The sequence below is a fragment of the Pristiophorus japonicus genome, chromosome 16 (assembly GCF_044704955.1).
Source record: "Pristiophorus japonicus isolate sPriJap1 chromosome 16, sPriJap1.hap1, whole genome shotgun sequence".
Classification (NCBI taxonomy): Eukaryota; Metazoa; Chordata; class Chondrichthyes; family Pristiophoridae; genus Pristiophorus; species Pristiophorus japonicus.
In genome coordinates, this window is record NC_091992.1 from 65,565,941 (window position 1) to 65,583,743 (window position 17,803).

General features: G+C 44.7%; 1 protein-coding gene across 7 annotated transcripts in view; it reads right to left on the bottom strand.

Moving 5' to 3' along the window:
• Positions 1-17,803, bottom strand: part of LOC139226561 (protein CASP-like) — a 578,052-nt gene that overhangs the window by 73,484 nt on the left and 486,765 nt on the right. For 6 of the 7 annotated variants that reach the window (XM_070857405.1, XM_070857403.1, XM_070857407.1 and 3 more), the window contains one exon: positions 12,243-12,431. The exons of the other annotated variant lie outside the window; for it this stretch is intronic. In XM_070857405.1, the coding sequence (XP_070713506.1) occupies positions 12,243-12,431 (189 nt within the window). The remainder of the gene's footprint in view (positions 1-12,242; positions 12,432-17,803) is intronic. 7 annotated transcript variants of the gene reach the window in all.

Here is a 17,803-nt window from a genome sequence, read left to right on the forward strand (position 1 = left end):
TGTTAACTCTTTGAAAGAGCTATCCAATTAGTCCCACTTCCCTGCTCTTTCTCCGTAGCCCTACAAATGTTTCCTTTTCAAGTATTTATCCAATTCCCTTTTGAGAGTTACTATTGAATCTGCTATCAGGCAAGGCATTCCAGATCATAACACGCTGAGTAAAAAAAATGTTCCTCATCTCCCCCTTGGTTCTTGTCACCATCCATTGTTCATCGATCTACTGTGGCCAGTCTGCTCAGCCAGGCTGTGCAGTTCAAAATGATTCCAATGGTCTTGAATAGAGCTCCCTCTATTCTGCCCCATGCATGTGCTTTTCTCCAATCTCTGAAGAGCAGCCCTTGCTGTACATCAGGGGAGCGTTTCCACTCCCACACCAGCTGTATGAGTGGCCTCTCTGTAACGTCACCATCATTCCAGTCCGTTCCCCTAACCCTGAGGAATTGGGCCCTTACAGTCGGAGAATAGATGGATAAATAATTCAATATTATTACACGATTTTTATTTTATATTAAAGTTGGCATTATGCTGATAATTAAAACATACAAAGAACAATTGCTGGGATTTATTCAAAAATATTTGATTAGGAAGTAAATATGATTAGGTGGGCAATCATATTTACCATCCAACAAAATATTTCAGAAACAGAAAAGGTTTATTTGTACATTCACAACAATAAACTACGATAACAGATTCACCTTCTGGTGTGTTCTGTGTAAACGTACACTACATAATGCTTATTCTGTCTTTACTCCTTAATTTGCAGTGACTACAGCGTGTGCTGAGCTATCTGGGTCATGCAGAGAGACTGTTTAAAACGGACCAACACGACGTACAGGTCGCAGTAACGACTTCCCACTTGAGAATACTAACTAACCATTACCTGTGCTAAAACTTACTGATTGTTTTATCACATGATCACTGGATGCAAGTTATGTTAAAGCCTGACTGTGGTTTGTTTGGGATAGGTTGGAGATATTTCCATTGTTTCACCATGCTGAAACATGGCAATGTGAGCTAGCATCATCATCATAGGTAGTCCCTCGGAGTCGAGGATGACTTGCTTCCACTCTTAGTGAGTTCTCAGGTGACTGAGGAGTCCAATGCGGGACCTACAGTCTCTGCCACAGGTGGGGCAGACAGTTGTTGAAGGAAAGGGTGGGTGGAGAGTCTGGTTTGCCGCACGCTCCTTCCGCTGTCTGCGCTTGGTTTCTGCTTGTTCTCGATGATGGGCCTTGAAGTGCTCAGCGCCCTCCCGAATGCGCTTCCTCCATTTTGGGTGGACGTGGGCCAGGGATTTCCAAGAGTCGGTGGAGATGTCGCACTTTATCAAGGAGGCTTTGATGGTGTCCTTGAAGCGTTTCCTCTGCCCACCTTGCTCTGCTCTGCTCGCTTGTCGTGTCGAAGCTCTAAGTAGAACGCTTGCTTTGGGAGTCTCGTGTCGGGCATGTGGATGATGGGGCATGCCCAACAGAGCTGATCAAGTGTGGTCAACGGTTCGATGCTGGGGATGTTGGCCTGAGCGAGAACTGAGTCTCACTAAGGGGCACAAGGGACATAATCTTCACCGCACGACAATTGCAAGAGAAATGCAGGGAACAGCACCAACCCTTCCCATGGCCTTCTTTGACCTCACAAAGACTTTTGACACTGTAAACTGTGAGGGATTATGGAGCATCCTCCTCCGTTTCGGCTGCCCTCAAAAATTTGTCACCATCCTCCGTCTGCTCCATGATGACATGCAGGCCGTGATCCTGACCAATGGATCCACCACAGACCCAATCCACGCCCGGACCAGGGTCAAGCAAGGCTGTGTCATCACACCAACCCTCTTCTCGATCTTCTTCGCTGCAATGCTCCATCTCACCCTCAGCAAGCTTCCCGCTGGAGCGGAGCTAAATTATAGAACAAATGGGAATCTGTTCAACCTCCGCCACCTCCAGGCCACATCCAAGGTCGTCCCATCCTCTGTCATTGAACTACAGTACGCAGACGACGCTTGCGTCTGCGCACACTCGGAGGCCGAACTCCAAGCCATCGTCAACACCTTCACCGAGGCGTACGAGAGCATGGACCTTACACTAAACATCCATAAGACAAACGTCCTCCATCAACCTGACCCCACCGCACAGCACTGCCCCCCAATTATCAAAATCCATGACGAGACCTTGGACAACGTGGACCATTTTCCATACCTCGGGAGCCTACTGTCAGCAAGGGCAGACATCGATGACGCGGTCCAACACAACCACCAGTGTGCCAGCGCAGCCTTCGGTCGCCTGAGGAAGAGAGTGTTTGAAGACCAGGACCTCAAATCTGGCACCAAACTCATGGTCTACAGGGCAGTAGTGATACCTGTCCTCCTGTATGGCTCAGAGACATGAACTATATACAGCAGACACCTCAAAACGCTGGAAAAGTACCACCACCGCTGCCTCCACAAGATCCTGCAAATCCATTGGCAGGATATACGCACCAACGTCAGTGCTCTCGCTCAGGCTAACATCCCCAGCATCGAAGCATTGACCACGCTCGATCAGCTCTGCATGTCCGACACGAGACTCCCAAAGCAAGCGCTCTACGAGGAGCTTCGACACGGCAAGCGAGCCCCAGGTGGGCAGAGGAAATGCTTCAAAGACACCATTAAAGCCTCCTTGATAAAGTGCAACATCCCCACTGACACCTGGGAGTCCCTGGCCCACGACCAACCAAAAAGGAAGAAGAGCATCCGGGAGGGCACTGAGCACCTCAAGTCCCATCGCCGAGAATAAGCAGAAACCAAGCACAGGCAGCGGAAGGATCATGCGTCAAACCAGGCTCCCCACCCACTCTTTCCTTCAACCATTGTCTGCCCCACCTGTGACAGAGACTGTAGATCCCGCATTGGACTCCTCAGTCACCTGAGAACTCACTAAGATTGGAAGCAAGTCATCCTCAACGCCGAGGGACTGCCTAAGATGATGATGACTCCAAGGGATTGCCTGTGATGATGGTGAGCTAGCACACAGTGACCAGAGACCTGCACAAGAGAAGGCAGATACTAGCAACAAGACAGCAGTTCACACTTGTCACTTTTGATGTGCTGAAACAGTTCAAGGTGCTTTTTGGAGGAATGGTGAATACTGAGCAGATAGATATTGGGGGTTTAGTCACAGCAGGAACAGTTGAGGAGGTTTCTAAAAGCGGTAGCGAGAGAAGGGTTTAAACAGAGAGAGTTCCAGAGTATGGGGACATGATGGCTGAAGGTTGTGTAGGAGAGAGCAAGGTAGGGGGATACTGTGCAGCAGACCAAAGCAGGAAGAGTGTATGGTGCAGTGTGAGCTGAGACACGGGCCCGGAGAAGATTGCAGGAGTAGAGGGGAGTCTGGCATGCCACATATTCACTCAACAGCTAATGTTCATTAGAAATGTCCTGCAGGAAAAAAACGGCTTATACCTAGAGACTGTGAAGAAATGGAGGCTCATTGAGATGGAAGAAATCTCTGTATATTGGGTGCCTACTGAGTACAATCCCCCAAATAATTCCAGAATGACTACCTAGGTGTGTTAAATACACAGTCTACATGTATCTCTGATAGTAAAGGTGTTCAGACAGTTACGAGAGATATCTGCGCATTATAAACCAGTAATCAACTCTAAACTATCACTCACTAAATCTGTAGTGATCATTAACCTTCAAGTAAAGCCATCATCATATCAGTCAACACATATCAAATGGAATTCATTAGATGTTTCAGCATGATAAGATGCCATATTAATGCTAATATTATCATCATCTTAGGCGGTCCCTCGTATTGAGGATGACTTGCTTCCACGCCAAAAAGGGACGAGTTCACAGGTATTTCAATGAAGGACCTAATATTCCAGATCCCGAACTACATATTGAAGGGTGGAAGATGCCTGTGCATGGATTTTTTTAACGTGGGGTGACCGTTGCACACCAGTCACCACACGGGCTTGACAGAGCTAGGACTTGGTCCAGTAGCAAGGATTAACCAAGACGACTGGAGACCAGCTCTGCTGCACGGACCAAGTGCACGCACATATCGCAGTGTGGGCTGGCCCTGAACTCACGCCTCCCCTGGGCCACGATCATGTCGCTCTGCAATCTCTCGCCGTTCCTGCTGTACCTGCGCACGCACCAATCAGCGACCTGGATTATGGTGACGTCCAATCCAGTCGCCCTCCTCCAAGCCGTTGCCCTCCTGCACCAGCTCGCGCTGCTCCCTGGAGTGGTATGCTCTTTTTCAGGCCCCGACCTGCTGCAGAAGTTCCTCGCAGGTCGAGATCATGCATCAATGTTGAGCAGCAAACTAGTCATGGCAATGATTATTATACAAACATATGAACGTTTAGAAACATGTATTCTGGGGATGAGGGCGTCGCTAGCAAAGGCAACTTTTATTGCCAATCCCCAGTTGCCCCTGAGCAAGTGTTGAATGTACTACCACAGTGCTGTTAGGTAGGCAGTTCTAGAATTTTGACCCAGCGATGAAGAAGGACCAGAGATGCATGTCCAAGTCAGGATGGTGTGTGACTTGGAAGGATGGTGTACCCATGCACCTACTGTCCTTCTCGGTGGTGAAGGTTGTGAGTTTGGAGGCACTGTCGGAGAAGTCTTGGTGAGTGAACACTCTGCAATCATCAGAGAATAGCCCCACTTTTAACCATAGGATGGAGGGAACGTCAATGCTCCCTCTACGTTGTGCGGACGAGAAAGGTCCCGCGCATGGAACGGTAGAACAGTGGTTAAGTTACTGGGCTAGTAATCCATGAACGCGAGTTCAAATCCCACCACAGCAGCAAATAGATCGGAAGTTTAAAAAAATCTAGTGTTCAGTAATGGTGACCATGAAACTACCGGATTGTTGTAAAAACCCATCTGGTTCACTAATGTCCTTACCCGGTCTGGCCGATATGTGACTCCAGATCCACAGCAATGTGGTTGACTCTGAAACACCCTCTGCAATGGCCCAGCGAGACACTCAGTTTTAACAATCCTCTATGAAAAACAATACTAATAAAACCGGTCGGACCACCCAGTATCGACATCAGCACCGGCTCCAGACAGGACAACGGCACACCCAGCCCAGCCGACCCGGCAAAGTCCTCCTCACTAACATCTGGAGACTTGTGCCACAATTGGGAGAGCTGTCCCAGAGACTAGTCAAGCAACGTTCATGTGTTTGGATAATAACCATAGTCATACTCACATAATCATTCCTTTTAGCCAATGTCACAAACTCCTCCATCACCATCCCTGGGTATGTTCTGTCCCACCGGCAGGGGTGGTGGCAAGTGATATACAGTCGGGAGGGAATGGCCCTGGGAGTCTTCAACATTGACTCCAGACCCCATGAAGTCTCATGGCTTCAGGTCCAGCATGGGCAAGGAAACCTCCTGCTGATTACCACCTCCTGCCCTCCCTCAGCTGATGAATCAGTACTCCTCCATGTTGAATACCACTTGGAAGAAGCACTGAAGGTAGCAAGGGCACAGAATGTACTCTGAGTGGGGAAATTCAACGTCCATCACCAAGAGTGGCTCGGTAGCACCACTACTGACCGAGCTGGTCGAGTCCTGAAGGACATAGCTGCCAGACTGGGCCTGCGGCAGATGGTGAAAGAACCAACACGAGGGAAAAACCTACTTGATTCACTCCATGTGATATCAAGAAGCGGCTGAGCATACTGAATGCAACAAAAGCTATGGCTGTTGTGCTGAAGGCTAATGCTCCAGAACTAGCTGCGCTTCTAGCCAAGCTGTTCCAGTACAGCTACAACACTGGCATCTACCCGACAATGTGAAAAACTGCCCAGGAATGTCCTGTCCACAAAAAGCAGGACAAATCCAATCCGGCCAATTATCAACCCATCAGTCTACTCTCAATCATCAGCAAAGTGATGGAAGGTGTTGTCGATAGTGCACTTACTCACCAACAACCTTCTCACCAATGCTCAGTTTGGGGTCTGCCAGGACCACTCGGTTCCAGACCTCATTGCACTCTTGGTCCAAACATGGACAAAAGAGCTAAATTCCAACGGTCAGGTGAGAGTGACTATCCTTGACATCAAGGCAGCATCTGACAGAGTGTGGCATCAAGGAGCCCGAGTAAAACTGAAGTCAATGGGAATCAGGGGGGAAACTCTCCACTGGCTGGAGTCATACCTAGCACAGAGGAAGATGGTTGTGGTTATAGGAGGTAAATCATCACAGCCCCAGGACATCGCTGCAGGAGTTCCTCAGGACACTGTCCTTGGCCCAACCTAGAAGATATTCAAGCTTGAGCTGATAAGTGGCAAGTAACATTCACGTCACACAAGTGCCAGGCGATGACCATCTCCAACAAGCAAGAGTCTAACCACCGCCCCTTGATATTCAACGGCATTACCATCGCCAAATCCCGCACCATCATTCTGGGGGTCACCATTGACCAGAAATGTAACTGGACCAGCCACATAAATACTGTGGCTACAAGAGCGGGTCAGAGGCTGGGTATTCTGCGGTGAGTGTCTCACCTCCTGAGTCTTCAAAGCCTTTCCACCATCTACAAGGCACAAGTCAGGAGTGTGATGGAATACTCTCCAGTAGCCTGGATGAGTGCAGCTCCAACAACACTCAAGAAGCTCGACATCATCGAAGACAAAGCAGCCCGCTTGATTGGCTCCCCATCCACCACCTTAAACATTCACTCCCTCCACCACCGGTGCACCGTGGCTGCAGTGTTACCATCTACAAGATGCACTGCAGCAACTTGCCAAGGCTTCTTCGGCAGCTGCTCCCAAACCCGCAACCTCTATTACCTAGAAAGACAAGGGCAGCAGGCGAATGGGAACACCATCACCTCTACGATCCCCTCTACGATTACACACCATCCTGGCTTGGAAATATATCGCCATTCCTTCATCGTCGCTGGGTCAAAACTCTGGAACTCCCTCCCTGACAGCACTGTGGGAGCACCTTCACCACACAGACTGCAGCGGTTCAAGAGGGTGGCTCACCACCACCTTCTCAAGGGGCAATAAATGCTGGACTTGTCAGCGACCCCCACATCCCAGAATGAATATAGATTTTAAAAAGCCCACTCATCGGCTTCTCCATTGTAATGTGCGGAAATGTAAAGGAAGCATGCACTAAAAGAAGTGCAACTCACAGCGATCATTGCCTCAGTGCAGTGGTATTTTCTTTCTGTTGACAGTGCTACATAACTTACCAGTGATCAACGGAAGGAAGAAATGTGCTTGTTTATAATATGCGTACTATTCTAATCTCATGTTTGAATTCTCCTGGTACCTGTATTTCCAGACACAAGAGTTGTAAGTACAGTATACACGGGATACAATTCATATCCAACTATTGGACTTACCCAATGACTCACAAGGAACAAAGTTTGCAGTGAGTGTGTAGTCTGCATCACATGACTGTAAAACATGTTCCACAGCTCTTTAAAAAGTATTCTTATATATTCACACAAACTAATGAATTAAAACTATAGGAATCAGATTGTTGCAGGAAGGTTGATCTTAAATACAAACTATACATGTATACAGATTGCAAATAAGCTTCAGCATCACTATGATTTATTTTTTCTCACCATGAGATCTGTTTCCAGCTGTGGCAAGAGGAAAAATATTGCCTGCTGGTGACATCAGCACGCTCACTATAATCAACACTAACTCATGTACAAAAGTACACGTGTTAGAAACAACTCGTAACATGCGTGCTATAATACATGTGTGCTATAGTCAACTCGTAACACACGTACTATAATCAATTTGCAACGCATGTGCTATAAGAACATAAGAAATAGGAGCAGGAGTAGGCCACTCAGCCCCTCGAGCCTGCTCCGTCATTCAATAAGATCATGGCTGGTCCTCGACTTCAACTCCACTTTCCCGCACTGTCCCCATATCCCTCGATTCCCTTCGTGTCCAAAAATCGATTTCTGTCTGGAATATATTCAACGACTGAGCCTCCACAGCCCTCTGGGGTGGAGAATTCCAAAGATTCACACTCTCAGTGAAGACATTTCTCATCTCAGTCCTAAATGGCCGACCCCTTATTTTGAGACAGTGAACCTTAGTTTTAGACTCCCCAGCCAGGGGAAACATCCTCTCAGCATCTACCCTGTCATGATTAAATAAGAATTTTATGAAATCACCTCAATTTTAATGAAATCACCTCTCATTCTTCTAAACTCTAGTAAATACAGACCTAATCTACTTAATCTCTCCTTATAGGCAATCCCCTCATCTCAGGAATCAATCTTGTAAACCTTTGTTGCACTCCCTCTAAGGCAAGTAGAGAATTCATTAGGTAAGGACCCAAAACTGAACACATTACTCCAGGTGTGGTCTCACCAAGGCCCTATGTAATTGTAGCAAGACCTCGTTACTCTATACTCCAATCCCTTTGTAATAAAGGCTAACATAACATTTGCTTTCGTAATTGCTTGCCGTACTCTGTGATTCGTGTACAAGGACACCCAGATCCCTCATTTCCCAGTTTCTCACCATTTAAAAAGTATTCTGCCTTTCCTACTTTTCCTACCAAAGTGGATAACCACATTTCTCCACATTATACTCCATCTGCCACCTTCTTGCCCGCTCACTTGGTTAAGGTTTGTCTATATCCTTTTGCAGTGTCTTTGCATCATCCTCACAGCTCATTTTCCCACCTAGCTTTGGAACGTGAGCAAATTTGGATAAATTACACTCGATCATCTCATCTAAATCATTAATATAGATTGTAAATAACTGAGGCCCCAGCACCAATCCTTGCAGTACCCCGCTAGTTACAGCGTGCCAACACAAATTGACCCGTTTATTCCTACTCTCTGTTGTCTGTCCGTTAACCAATCCTCTATCCATGCTAGTATATTACCCCCAATCCCAGGAGCTCTCATTTTGTTTAATAACCTCCTGTGTGGCACTTTATCGAATGCTTTTTGAAAATCCAAATACACTAGATCCACTGGTTCCCCCTTATCTACCCTGCTAGTTACAACCTCAAACAGATTTGTCAAACATGATTTCCCTTTTATGTTAGCCTGTGTTGACTCTGCCCAATCATATTATGATTTTCTCAGTGCCCTGTTACCATGGCCCTGATAATAGAGGCAAGCCGGGGAGCGGAAGGAGCAGGGTGGTGGCATACTACTCCAGGGAGCAGCACGTGCTGGAGCAAGAGAGCAACGGCAGCGAAGAGGGAGACTGGATTAGACGTCACCAAGATCCAAGTCGCTGATTGGAGCGTGGGCAGGTACAGCAGGAGTGGTGAGGTCGGGGCGAAGGAGCGGCGAGAGATTGTAGAGGGACGTGATCGGGGCCCTGGAGAGGCGTGAGTTTGGGGCCCAGAAGAGGCGAAGGCCCAGGGGCAGCACGGATCAACCCACATTGCGATATGTGTGCTCACTAGGTCCGTGCAGCAGAGCTGGTCGCCAATCATGCCACTGGACCAAGACCTAGCTCTGTCAAGCCCCATGTGGTGGCTGGTGTGCTACGGCCAGCACACGTTAAAAAAATCCATGCACAGGCATCTTCCACCCGTCAAGATTTAGTTCAGGACCTGGAATATTCGGTCATTCATTGAAACACCCGTGAACTTTTTGGCGTGGAAGCAAGTCATCCTCGGCTCGAGGAACTGCCTATGATGATGATGATGATGATGAATAGAATCTAACATTTTCCCTACGACTGATGTCAGGCTAACCTACGACTGATGTGTGGCTAAATGGTCTATAGTTCCGTTTTCTCTCTCCCTCCTTTCTTGACTAGCGGGGTTACATTTGCTACCTTCCAATCCACGGGGACCATTCTAGAATCGAGGGAATTCTGGAAAATTAAAACCAATGCATCCACTATCTCTGTAGTTACCCTTTTTAAAACCCTAGGGTGTAGGCCATCAGGTCCAGGGGCTTTTACAATCTGTTTTTATGTCTCTTGCAAGATTACTCTCGTATCCTCTTTCTTTATCAATTTCTTGGTTCTCCTTTGCTTAATTCTAAAATCCTCCCAATCTTCAGGCTTACTGCTCTTCTTGGCAACATTATAAGTCTCTTCCATTAATTGAATACTAAGTTTAACTTCTCTTGTTAGCAATGGTTGAACAACTAATCCTGTGGGTTTTTATTCCTCAAGGGAATATATATTCGTTGCAACTTACAAATATATATATATACACATATGTAATTCTTAATCATAATACACTTGTATCACATGTTATAATAAACCTATAGATGCGTATTATAATAAACGGATACACGTGCTATAAAAAGAAAGACCTGCATTTATATAGCGCCTTTCATGACCAAAGTGCTTTACAGCCAATGAAGTACTTCTGAAGTATAGTCACTGTTGTAATGTAGGAAACGAGCACAGCAAGCTCCCACAAACAGCAACATGATAATGGCCAGATAATCTGTTTTTGTTATGTTGATTGAGGGATAAATATTGGCCAGAACACCGGAGATAATTCCCCTGCAGCGTTGAACTAGTGCCGTGGGATCTTTTAATCCACCTAAGAGGACTGACGGAGCCCCGGTTTAACATCTTATCTGAAAGACGCCACTTCCGACAATGCAGCGCTCCCTCAGCACTACACTGGAGTGTCAGTCTAGATTTTTGTGCTTAAGTCCCTGGAACGGGACTTGAACCCACAACCTTCTGACTCAGAGGCGAGTGTGTTCCCACTGAGCCACAGCTAACACATAAATCTGCAATGTGTAATGAACCAGTCAGGTTTTTAATGATGTTGGCCGTTTTTCTGATTATTTTCCTAGGGCCAGCCCACAAATGACCAGATTTATCGAATTCAATTTCACAAATTGCACTGGTGGGATTTGAACTTCCAGCCACTAGGTTGAAAGTCCAGGACTAAAACCATTAGGCTATCACACCATGAACTAAATAATAACAGCAAATAATATACATTTTGAGTATCTTTCATTGAAAACAAAGGTATCATTTTATTCCCATAAATTCATTTATGGTAAAGTTTTGCTCCTTTCTATTTAAAAAAAAAGCAATTCTCCCCATTAGACCTTGCCTTAATGCACCAATCGGCAGGAGTAGCCGGGGAACTTAGTCCCAGCTCTCGGATACATACAAACTGAACAACTTGGAGCAAGTGTCCATCCCAACCAGTCCAGTGGGTGGCGCTCCATCACTTCTGAACACAGCTAGTTTTACAAAATAAGGCTGCCATTCAGTGAAGAGTCAGACAAAAATGTATATTAAATACCTGAAAACAAATATACATCCTCAATGGGTGACTGCCTTTTTCAAACCTTTCGAAGAAGAATTATAGCCATCCACTGACTTAAAAAAACACACTGATCTTTAATCCCCCTTCCACTCCCAAAAGCTTTATTGTCTAAAATGTAGTTTTGAATTCTTAGCCCCTTGCTGAATATAATAGGACCTATGCAACCATGAAAATGGAAGAAATTTCTGACTGAAACATTACTGCTCTTATTTCAATACTCAGCATTCCAAACCTGAAAAACTTTGGCAATGCCAGGGGAGCCAAACCATGAGCTTAATGTCAAAGCCACACTGAAAAGGACCGTTAATGCTCACACGGACAATGGCACGATCGCTCCTGTTTGTTCAGAGTACTGAAAGCACCAAGTAGCTGCTATGCCGATTAACTGAAGAGACCACAAGCCTTAAAATTCAAATTATTTATTGCTGCAGACACTCCTGACAAGAAAATTCTTCTTATAATGAAATTGAGGAGTTTAAAGTTTGTGATTGAAAACCTCGACAAATTAAAAAGTAAATTTGAGCATAAAGTCAGTTAGTCCTGATTAAGATACATATTTAAATAGGGAACTACTCACTCCCTAATCCAACAATTCCTTACCACCCTTACACCTGGGGAAGCTGAAGTGTTCTGTGACATTCAGGGTCTCTGGTGACAGGCTTGGGAGTGGGGCAGGAGTACATAACTGTAGTGACCAAGGGTGTCCTCTCCTTGAATAGTGTAGATTCCAATTTGGGCTCAGACTATTCTGACTTTGCGCATCATCAGCACATTTTTTTTTGTTGCATTTACGAAACTAAAAACCCAAGGAAGCAGATGAAATTTAACGGATATTTTCACAAAAATATGAAAGGTTACCAGTTCATGGACAAAAACAATGGAGAATGCAAAAAGCATATTAAACAGTCTGCAACTTAATATTGTAACAAAGGACTGGTCCACTAAACTTCAGACTTATTTTAAGATGTCGATTCATTTACCTTTCTTTTCCATTCGTTTCATGTCCATCAGCTTCTCAACATTGCTTGGGTCATTGAGCCAGAGCTGCATGCGGACAAAAGGCTCCCTTCCCTTCAGGCTCAGCTTGTGCCAGGGTTTGGGCCGTGCCAGCAGATCAGACACGGAACCTTGTGTCAGGCCAAGGATGGTCTCTCCAAACAGACGTTGGCCTGTTCGTGGGACACAGAAAACAATCAGCCTACTCAGGCACAAAGCTACATTTTACCAATTATACAAAAAACATTTAGCAATTTTATATCGAAAATTCTTAAATCAAACTAGGATTTTTGTCAGAATTGGGACTATGGAGGTTGTAGGAACTGTAATTTTTAAGTCAGTTGTATCCCATTTACACCGTCAATATAGACAAATAAGTGAATGTGGGAGTGTTAATTCTCCCCAAATAAAATAAAACTGGTTTGAAAGCCTTCCCTACACTACGTTTCCCTTGAATGCTATATCAGCAAAGTAACATTGTAAGCACAGGCGGGTCAGTTTCTGCAGGTAATGTCAATGCAATTATCGGAGATCCCCGCCACCACTGAGACTGTGAAGGTCTGGGCTCTACGGCGTGGTAAACTCGCAAACTTAGGGCGGGCGCCCCAAATAAAACCACTGGCACCAATTTTATATAATAAGTTGCTTTAAAGTCATAAGGGACATGATTTATAAGATGAGCTGACAGTGTTTCTACAACACTGAGTTCTATAACTAAGAACAGTTGTCAGGTTGGAGCAAATTGGCACAGGCTGAATACGTCACATTTGACAAATGACTGAATTTATACCAGAAATCTTAGCCCCAATTTCAATGGGCATCTGCCCTGTTCTCACTTAGTGGGTTAGGTTAAAACTGGGGCCAATGTTTTTAATTACATAGTTTTAAACTCAACTGAATCTGCAATTTTATTTTAAAATTCCGAATTCTGCCCGTGTTTGGGCAAATTTACAACAGCAACAATCTTCGTCAATGTTCATTTCCAAATGATGAGTCTCACCAGAGAATTTGTTTTAAAATGGAACTGTTATAAAGAGTTATAAATAATATTTAAACATTTTCATTCTTTGTTTTCATTTAAGTGAGTTTGTATGCTATTACTTGTCTTGAAGGAGTTGCCATGACTGACTAATAGGCTGCGGAATTATCAATAAAGAATTGTGTCATAAATGCAAGGATTGCCTGTGAACGGAGCACTCTCGCAGTGCTGAGATCAGTAACCCTTCCACGGAACGATCCCCACTGATATGACTAGTGCTCACTTTCTAAACAAAATATGACCGATGAGTGAAATTAACAAAAGGAGGTAAATTTTACTTTTTGTGGCCATTTCATTTGTAATCAGGGTCCCATTAATAATACTTTTTTAAACTTCCTTAATATCAAGTCTGGCCATTTGAACTTAATCTTAATTAAATATTACTCAAACATTCGAGCAGAAATAAAACTAGACAGAGGTAAATTTTCAACTAGCGTTGTGGATTGGCTGCCCGATTTTCATTTCACTGAAACCAATGGGAATGAGAATGGGGCGGTTTCACACTCAGGCAGCAAGTTGAGAATCTATCTCACAACAGAAGCAACTTCATTTTTGCCACAGCCATTTTTAAATTGTTTTAAGGAAAATAAATAATCCAATCCAGCACCAGTCAATGGGTCATTACCAACCCAAATACATAACTCAACTCAACTCAACCATTGGACAGGCCAGGTCTTAAGGTAACAAGAGACCAATCTAAATGCAGGGCTCAGTAATTGTCGATAAGAGATATCAATCATTAACAGATAGCGTGAGGATAGATTTTGTAGCATTGCTGGTGTGCATGTCAGGATCACTCAAGTTATGTGGAACGATTCGGGAGGCTGTATTTTCTTTTTGACAGTGACTTTGAGGTGACCAAGTTACTGTTTTCAAGATTCAGGAAAACTGATCACTATGGTGAAGGGTTCAAAACAAAGGGTAAAAGTTCGGGCATTAGGAGTAAAGACAGTCGGCCAGGATTTCTTCACACATCGGGCTATAGAAATGGGGGACGTTACCAAGGAAATCGATTCAAGCAAGCATTATGTGGGATCAGGGAGCAATGAGAGATTCTTCTAGAGATTGAAAGGGAATCATGGGGCAAACTGAGAAGCAGAGTTTATTTGGAAAAATAAATGTATTTGCTGGGTTAATGTCCTTTTGGTATTCCTAAAAATTCTTATGTTCCAAATAAGGATGAATGTTTACCAGATCATATTTCTTGAAGCAAGCCAGAAAGCTGTGAACTTTTCATGAACTGGGATTTTTGATCTTAATCTGTATTTAAATTTGACTGTTTTCAGCAATGGCCACTGCCAAGTGACGAAAACAAAAATTCTTGAACAAAAAAAAATGAGGAAGAAGGAAAACAGTAAAGAAACCAAACTAAGGGGAATATAAAATGATTCAGGGTATTGACAATGCTGTATTCTAAGGCCGCTTTAGCACAAAGCTATTACAAACCTCGCAGTACAGACAGCACTTTGCTGGTCTCACCGGAAGCAACATTACAGCCAATGAAGAAACCCAGCGCTCCGGACGATCAAACTCTCATGACAAAACCTCCAATTCTTTGCTGTCCCTCGCTATTTTGGAATGAGATTTGACTACATTACAGAAAGCTTATTGTTATTCTTGCATTGTTCTTAAACAACTAGATACAAAGCTGGACTACATTTCATCATCGTCATCTGTTTGAGTTTTTTTGCTTTGTATTATTGTGAAGTGAAAAATGATCAGACGACTAAGGCACTATTTTTAGTTGCTGGTTAATGACTGTGTGAACTTCTTTTGACCGGCAATCATTGCCGAGTTTGCGTTTTAGATATTATCTGTTCTGAATGTTGATGGGTCCCAGAGAAACTGTTTTTAAGTTCCCAAAGATAAAAAGTGTTGGAACAATCCACACAGTACCTTCTCTTTGTAATTTCCTGGGGAATAAACCCTTGTGCCGCTCATGTCTTCGCCACATCTTTCATTCATATGCTGTGGAATCCCTGGGCCCATTGTTCTCAGAAGCACATTTCAGTAAGCCAGTGGTTTGAGCTGCTGCTAATCATAGCCTAAGGCTGTGTATGGCCCCATTTCCAAGGGCAGCAAATATATTCAGAATGAAAAAAAAAATTCAAATACAGCATTCCTTGTTTATTTTCAGAAAATGCCCCACATTGTGTCTTCAAATGAACCCTGATTTGCATGGAACAAGTTTCAAAACTATTATACTTCAAGCATTTCCCACACTTCCTTTTATATGTTCATTATTTTCATGGAATTTGGTTTTGAATATGCCAACTCAACTGCAGAAAGCAACATATAGCTTTGCTTATGCAATGTACACACACATATATATATATATGTATATATATCAGATCTAAATTACCTGCCAGCAAATTGAAAGGTAAAATGTTATGAACATTTGGTATGCCTGATCATCATAGACAGTCCCTTGAAATCGAGGTGTGCCTGAATAAGGCAGGTCAAACACCTTGGCTGATAGTGTTTAGTTATACAGCCTGAGTCAATTCTCTTGGACAACAGCCCCAATTACTGCTTTTAATAGGCTCTATCTGGAAGATGTTGGTTTCAAAGAGCACTGGTAATTAGGAAGTAACAAGTACTTTGGGATAATTCAGAAATTAATATTAATATTTGAGAAGTTTCTTCCTAATCCTGTCAGTATTCTCACTTTAAAAAAAATGTAACTTCAATTGTTTACTCCTCAATTGTCCTCACAGATACAAAATGAATATATAATATAAAACACGAGTGCTGCTCTACGGCTCAGCAAGTTGATTCAGTGAGTAGCTGCCTTATACGGATACAGAGGGGCGGATTTTCGGCTCCTCTCCGCTCCGGAGCAGCGGCAATGGCGGGGGTGAGGTGTTCTGGGCGGGCGGTCAGCCTCCGGCGCCCCACAGCGATCCTCGGGTCCGGTTTAGCGACGGTGCGGAGCAGCACCGCTCGGAAGAGCTGCGTCTGGTGTACAATGCCCCAGGTTGCGACACCGGCGCGAGTTTTGACTCTTGCCAGACCCGTCCGCCCGGCAGTGCGCCCCACATTGATCGCCTGGAAAATCAGGCGGTCCAACCAACCCGACAGCGGAGAGGTGAGTAATGGACTCCTAAGGTAAGCATGATTGTTTTTTCTTTTAACTTTTTTTGCGATTTATGGTGTGGTGGCGTGGGCAATGTTTGGGGAATGTTTTTATGGCATTTTCTTTTTAAGATTTCCCCCCCATCAGGCGTCTCTCGGAGTGCTCCCGGCCCGGCTCTTTAGCTCGGGAACTTTCTATCTTTGCGCCCGAGAGAGGTGTACAACGCCTCCCTTAGTGCTGCACCCCCTGACTCAGGGCCCAGCTGCCCAATGTTACTGACTGAGGCGCAAACTGTTCCCAGGCGCTAAGTTTACTGCCCCACCAACATTACCTCCCCAAATATTCAAAGCAGAGGAGTCACAGGCTGGATTACTGGTGTTCGCTGGTCCCTGCTGGAGCAGTGGCAGCGGAGTGATCATTGGCCTCAGCATCTCTGGTTTAGGGTGGGGAATATTGGCCAGGGTTCCCACCTTTGATTGCTTTCCAGCGACCTCTACTGGGAGTGCAAGAATGCACACGCTAGAATTTTTTTTATTCGTTCCAGGATGTGGGCATCGCTGGCAAGGCTGGCATTTATTGTCCATCCCTAATAGTCCTTGAGAAGGTGGTGGTGAGCCGCTTTCTTGAACCGCTGCAGTCCGTGTGGTGAAGGTGCTCCCACAGTGCTGTTAGGGAGGGAGTTCCAGGATTCTGACCCAGCGACAATGAAGGAACAGCGATATATTTCCAAGTCAAGATGGTGTGTAACTTGCGAGGGGAACTTGCAGGTGATGGTGTTCCCACAGGCCTGCTGCCCTCCACAGATTTACAACCCTCAGAGAAGAACTTTCTCCTCATCTCAGTTATTCTGCGACTACGTCCCCTCGTTTTAGTTTCCCCTATGAGTGGAAATATCCTCTCTGCATCCACCTTGTCGAACCTCCTCATTATCTTATAAGTTTCAATAAGATCACCTCTCATTCTTCTGAACTCCAATGTGTATAAGCCCAACCTACTCAACCTATCCTCATAAGTCAACCCCCTCATCTCCGGAATAAACCTAGTGAACCTTCTCTCAACAGCCGCCAAGGCAAGTATATCCTTCCTTAAATACGGAGACTAAAACTGCACGCAGTACTCCAGGTGTGGCCTCACCAATACCCTGTACAGTTGTAGCAGGACTTCTCTGCTTTTATACTCTATCCCCCTTGCAATAAAGGCCAACATTCCATTTGCCTTGCTGATTACTTGCTGTAACTGCAAACTAATTACCCACGGTCTCTCTGTAATGCAGCACTTTGCAATTTTTCTCCATTTAAATTATAATTTGCTTTTCTATTATTTCTGCCAAAGTGGATAACCTCACATTTTCCCACATTATACTGCATCTGCCAAATGTTTTCCCACTCACTTAGCCTGCTTATATCCCTTTGCAGATTTTTTGTATCCTC